The sequence below is a fragment of the Xenopus laevis genome, chromosome 5L (genome assembly GCF_017654675.1).
Source record: "Xenopus laevis strain J_2021 chromosome 5L, Xenopus_laevis_v10.1, whole genome shotgun sequence".
NCBI classification, from domain to species: Eukaryota; Metazoa; Chordata; class Amphibia; order Anura; family Pipidae; genus Xenopus; species Xenopus laevis.
Window position 1 is genome coordinate 12036616 of NC_054379.1, and position 6782 is coordinate 12043397.

At 39.7% G+C, this 6782-nt stretch overlaps 1 protein-coding gene across 1 annotated transcript in view; it reads right to left on the reverse strand.

The window, feature by feature from the left end:
* angel2.L (angel homolog 2 L homeolog) overlaps positions 1–6782 on the reverse strand; it is a gene marked incomplete in the record, with an annotated part of 9634 nt that extends 2852 nt beyond the window's left edge. The window contains 4 exon segments of the mRNA NM_001097005.1: positions 204–288; positions 601–1741; positions 4984–5053; positions 6209–6782. Of these exon segments, the coding sequence (NP_001090474.1) occupies positions 1293–1741; positions 4984–5053; positions 6209–6463 (774 nt within the window).

The following is a 6782-nucleotide window of genomic DNA, read 5'->3' on the forward strand; positions in this document are numbered from 1 at the left end:
ATTCAAATCAGTGCATGGTTGCTAGGGTAAGTTGGAGCTTAGCAACCAGATGGCTGGCTCAAAATACACAAATAATAAAAAATTAAAACCAATTGCAAATTGTCTCAGAATATCACTCTCTACATCGTACTGAAAGTTAACTCAAAGGTGAACAATCCCTTTAAGTGATACTACTGCATGGCACTTAAGGAAAAAAAACCTACTCTGTACTTGGAGCAGAATTCCCAGCAGATGTTTCATTGGATGAATCTGTAACAAGATAAAAGCTTTAGATTATAAAGTAGGATTGTGCATTCTGCTTATTCATATATAACAAACTGACCTATCCAGCTACACTCCCTTTGGGACATTCCTCTATTATAATATAGAGAGGGGTCCTCAGACCATAAACATGAATGCTGGTCTCTGTGTATAACTACCATCATGCAACACTGCCCACTTGAGGCCAAAAACAAGCTGCACTGTCAGTCTTAGGACAATATCGATTACGGTTAATATCTCCCGTAATCGGTATCGTCCTGACTAAAGCGTAACTAAAGAAGTAGCTAGATATGTTGTACATGATGTTTTGTGCTTCTGTACCAGCCCAAGGCAACCACAGCCCTTTAGCAGTAAAAATCTGTGTCTCCAAAGATGCCCCAGTAGCTCCCCATCTTCTTTTCTGCTGATTCACTGCACATGCTCTGTGCTGCTGTCACTTACTGAGCTTAGGGAGCCACTCACAATATACAGTACACATAGAATAGAAATGTCACAATATAAGGCTGATTAGTAATTAATACAGATAATTACTACATGGCAGCACAGAAACCAGTGCAATTAGCATCAGAATTTAATAATCAGCAAACCTGTAGCATCAGCTTATATTACAGCCAGGGAAGCTCATTTTCTGCTGGATAATTAGTGACGAGCCCTAAGCTTAGCTTCTCAACAGCCAATCAGAGCCCACTGAGCATGTGAGTGTCACAGACACTTTCCATTCTATATGTAAGTGTAGGACAAGCAGATATAGTGAATAAAGTACCCCCTCTTGTAAAATATAAGGATATTATAAGTTACCGAGGAGTTTCATGACCATATAAAAACACGAGGCCGAAGGCCGAGTGTTTTTATACAGGTCATGGAACTCCGAGGTAACTTATAATATCCTCATATTTTACAACTGGGGGTACTTTATTAATTATAATACACAAATTTTAGTGAGTCATGTGACAGAAATTACATCACTACTCACCGTTTATAACTGATGACATCACTACTCACCGTTTATAAGGATATAATTTACAAGATATTCACGGCTTTTGTGTATTATAAAGCATTACCTTTCCAATGGTCAGGCCCTTATAATTAAGCTTTCCTTCCCTGATAAAGCTGTGCAGAGGTGACCCAGGCACAGAGTTCAAGTCCCCGCAGAGAACAATTGGGCAAAAGCCTGTGTCCTTAGTAAATGCCACACGAGCAATCTCAGCAAGGAGTATGGCCAGCTGTGTCAGTTTAATGTCCCCGCGCTTTGGGTTATACAACAAGTGGGTGTTGGCCACGCAGATTACAGGTGCTGCTCTTTGAAATTTTGGTTGAAGCAAAAGCACAAGTCCGATGTTGTCTCGGTTCAGCAGCGCCATATTGGGCCTATAATATTCCACGGGGGTCGCGGACACCAAGGAGAACTTATTGGACTTGAAGCAAATGGCACAGCCGTCTGGCTTATTTCCAGTGCGAGTCTTGTACTCACAGTGGTACCCTGACGAGACAAAAGCAAATCAAATTCTGTAGTTACTCGCACAGACTTTATGGAGTTTAATGTCATCAATGCAGTTGTAATAAGACTTTGCTCTGCCATGTAATACAGAGTTAAGACTTTAAAGTGGATTAACTCTGAAATCGTACACCAGAAACTTCATTGCGTTTCACCGTACTTATTATAAGTTGGGATCCACCGAATCCAGGATTCTGCCTTTTTCAGCAGGATTCGGCCGAATCCTTCAGCCCGGCAGAACAGAATCCGAATCCTAATTTGCATATGCATATTAGGGTGGTGTGGGTGGGGAATCCCTTAACTTTTTGTCACAATACAAGGAAGTAATTTTTTGCCCTTCCCACCACTAATTTGCATATGCAAATTAGGATTTGGATTCGGTTCGGTATTCAGGCGAATCTTTCGTGAATGATTCGGGGGATAGGGCGAATCCAAAATAGTGGATTCGGTGCATCACTATTTATAAGCCTTTCATCAGTCAGGAGCTCTGATTTTAAAGGAGAAGGAAAGCTCCAAGACAGTTTATTGCCAATAGAATAGTCACAATAGTGCAAGCTAGAACGCTATATTTATTGTGCAGAATACTTTACCATACCTGAGTAAACAGCTCTAGACACTGTCTCTGTTTGTTTAGGATAGAAGCTGCCATATAAACTTGGTGTGACATCACTTCCTGCCTGAGTCTCTCCAGCTCTGAGCTCAGATTACAGTAGGGATGGGAGGGGGAGAGGAGCAAACTGAGCATGCTCAAGCCCTAGCCCTGGAGGTTTAAGCTGAAAACAGGAAGTCTGATACAGAAGCCCATGAGTACACAATAGAAGGAAAGAAATGTGGTGTTTCTTTTGACAGAGGACTCAGAGCAGCATTAATTTGAGGGTTTAGTATTTATATAGGCCTTTCTGATAAAGCTTACTTAATTTTAGCCTTTCCTTCTCCTTTGAAGTGGACCTGTCAGCTACACATAAAAAGCTGCATAATGCTACTTTGGATCCTTCAGAAGTTTTACCTTCTTTTTTTTTTCTATATTTTTTTCTTCTCTTATCTAGCTCTTAAATGTTTAAGAAATCCAATAAAGAAAATCTTTCATTACAAAAAATGAAAAAAAAAATATGCATAATGAGAGTAATTTGCAAACTAAACATGAAAACTAAATTCATTAAAACATCTATACTGGTTATAAAGGTGTTTAAATATCTGAGCTGTCAATCAAATATTTGACAGTACAACCTAAACACTTTTAATCAAACTACATATATAGTTTTTTGAAAAAAACTGCAGGTTTTAAAAATTCCTTACTTTTCAAATGGGTTCTTTCACTGCGGGAGGCCATACTGAGACTATAACATGCAAATTTCAGGAGCATGCTCAGATTGTAGCACTGCCTTGAGTATTCTACCAAGAATGCCTTGTTTTAGTAAACTCCTCCACTAGAAGTATCAAGAGATTTCCCTATCTTGTCCCTCTGCTGGTAAAGTTATTATGCAAATGAAGGGCACACACTAACTTCCAGCAGGTGGCAGCACTACTGAACAGCAGCTAACACACAGGTTTGGCTGATTTAAAAATAGCTTAGAAGGGTTGATAAGCAACCAAGGAAATTCAACTGAGCATGTGCGAGATTTCAGAGCTGCAGTTGGCTGGGAAGATATAGGTAGGAGGAGCCAGTGAAATCCAAGATGGCTGCCTCAGCTAGAACTGCAGTGGAGATAGGGGAGATCTTGCAGAAGGAATAGTGAGCTGATCATTTACATTATACAAACAATTCTCACTGTTTTAAAAGTCAGATTTCTTGAACTTTCACATAGTGTATTTACTTAGTAAATTATTTTAGTTATGATTGGTGCCCTTTAATAACAGTGTCCACAAAATGGCTCCTGCCTGCTTGCTGTGATAGTGTAATTCCAAGACTGAAGGAAACAACATTTAAATGATAAATATGGTGTAAGTAAAGTTTATTTTACTCAACTAACATGATAGAAAATAATTCGGAATTATTTATTAGGGTGACAGGTCCTCTTTAAAGGGATTCCTTCATGATTTTTATGATGTCATTTTTATTTCTAAGTGACACTGTTTTCACTCTACAATATAAAATTTCATTCCTGAACCAGCAAGTGTATTTTTTAGTTGTAATATTGGTGTGTAGGTGCATCTCAGGTCATTTTGCCTGGTCATGTGATTTCAGAAAGAGCCAGCACTTTAGAATGGAACTGCTTTCTGGCAGGCTGTTGTTTCTCCTACTCAATGTAACCCAATGTGTCGCAGTGGGACCTGGATTTTACTATTGAGTGCTGTTCTTAGGTCTACCAGGGAGTTATCTGGTTGCCTTCCTATTGTTCTGCTGATGGGCTGCAGGAGGGAGGGGGTGAAATCACTCCAACTTGCAGTACAGCAGTAAAGAGTGACTGAAGTTTATCAGAGCACAAGTCACATGACTGGGGGCAGCTGGGAAACTTACAATATGTCTAGCCCCATGTCAGATTTCAAAACAAAATTTAAAAAAATATGTTTGCTCTTTTGAGAAACTGCTTTCAGTGCAGAATTCTGCTGGAGCAGCACTATTAACTGATTTTGTATTTTGATTTTTAAAAAAACATGTTTGCCCATGACAGTATCCCTTTAAAAGATTTATATCGGCTAATGATAAGTTCTCTGCATGTATTGCCTATCTGACAATATCAATGGATGTCTGTCACTACTATTCGTCGGACACAACTTTCATACGATTGCTGTCTGTCAATTATTGGCCCGAGGATCGTGTTATTTGTTCTCTTTACTACTTTATATTAATCTGAATGGTTAGTTGCAGGTCGGAAGTTTGGAACGTATGATCTTTCGGGCAATTTAGACTAATAATCTGCACATCTATGCCCATTTTAAGACCTTAAAGTGGATTAACTCTGACACCTTACACTTTATTCATTGCCTTTCACTGTGCATATATTATAAGCCTAGACTTCATTTTCCGAAGTCGCCCGGTTTCCTCGTGAGGCAACTTTGGAAAACGAAGAGCCGTGAGTGCCATGCCGCAGGCGATTTATCATAAAGACAGGGGGAAGCAGTTCGGGGAGATTAGTTGCCCAAAAGAAGAGGTGATTAGTCGCCGGGCAACTAAATCTCCCAGTGTGACCTTACCCTTAGGATTTCCTATTACAAGGCAAAACACACAAAAGCAAACACAACTGTGTGTGTCAGTGGGTTTATAAGGTGAGTAAAATACAGCATACCAAGACTTTCCAAACTGGGCTTGATCTGAGTTTGGTAGTGATTTTCTTGAACCTCTTGTAAACAAAGTATCTGCAAAGATAACAAGGAGATTATACAAAGATTCAGACACACGTAGGATTTATACACGGGACTACAGCATGTTCTGGTCAAGAAGGTATGACAAGTGAATGTTCAGAACTATAAAAACAAAAAAGTCTAAAGGAATGCAATGGATCAACCAATTGGAGAGGATGTGGCCCTGGAAATATTGATAGGGTGGGGGCCCCAGCCAACTTAAATTAATAAGAAGTTAAAACACCCCTGTAAATAATACAAATCTCCAAATAACACAAAAAAACTAACTTTAAACCTGGCTCTGAATGGAGCAATGGGCATGATCTGAATCTCACATCTAATAGCACATAAGGATAAGGAAAGCTACTGAAGCAGTTTATTGCCAATAGATTAGCCACAATAATGCAAGTTATAACTCTATATTTATTCTGCAGAATGCTTTACCATACCTGAGTAACAGCTCTAGAAACTCTCTGTTTGTTTAGGATAGCAGCTGCCATATTAGATTGGTTTGACATCACTTCCTGCCTAAGTCTCTCCCTGCTCACTCATAGCCCTGGGCTCAGATTACAGCAGGGAGGGGAGGAGGGAGAGGAGCAAACTGAGCATGCTCAAGCCCTAGCCCTGGAGGTTTAAGCTGAAAACAGGAAGTCTGATACAGAAGCCCATGAGTACACAATAGAAGGAAAGAAATGCTGTGTTTCTTTTGTCAGAGGACTCAGAGCAGCATTACTTTGAGGGTTTACTGATATATTTATATAGACCTTTCTGATAAAGCTTACTTAATTTTAGCCTTTTCTTCTCCTTTAAAGGGGACCTGTCACCCAGACATAAAAAACTGTATAATAAAAGTCCTTTTCAAATTAAACATGAGATCCAAATTTTTTTTCTTATTAAAGCATTCATAGTTGTTGTAAACTCATTTAAAAATCTCAGCTGTCAATCAAATATTGCCTGCTCCTCCTCTATGCCTTAGGCAGACAATTACTTTCACTTTCCATTCAGCACTTCCTAGATGTCACTGCTCTCCCCTCATTCCCCCCCGTTCTCTTCACTATTTAATTGTGTAGGCAAAATGGACAGCAGTTTATAAATCACAGTTGAGTGGACACAGTTATAAGGGTACAACAGCCAGTGATTAATTGTATTTTATTATATTATCCTGCTTACATCTGCATTCATATCCTCCAGCTCTTTGAGAATATTGGGCAGCCTGAAGCTCCAGGACAAGAGTGGCCTCCTACAGTGGCCGTACAGATGGGAGTTGTCCTCCAGGAGGTCCTGGGAAAGGATATTGTAGGAAAGGACAGAAAAGTCAAAGTTCTCTGGTTCTCTTCTGAACTTACGATTCCACCTGGATAATTCTGAATAATATGGATTGAAGTCTTCCCATCTTCTCCTAACATCACGTGCAAGAGAGGGCATCTGGCTAGTGGCTACTGTAAGACAAAGTGAAATATAATAAAGTGGCTCAAGCTTCACTGAGATGGGCTATTCCAATTAAGTGTAATGTGCCACCTCTGTTCCCATGTACAGATCTCCACATCTACTGCCCCTGAACTGGAGCAATAGATGAAAAACAAAGCTACTTATGGTCCTATACCTCAGGGGAGAACAATGTTTAAAAGTGGCCATGCACTAGGCTCATACTGAATGGACACACTGTACAACCAGGGCCACTTTTTGTTAATTTAAAGCAAAAGATTCCAAAAGTGGATTAACAAGTTCAAGCAGGTAGAAATGC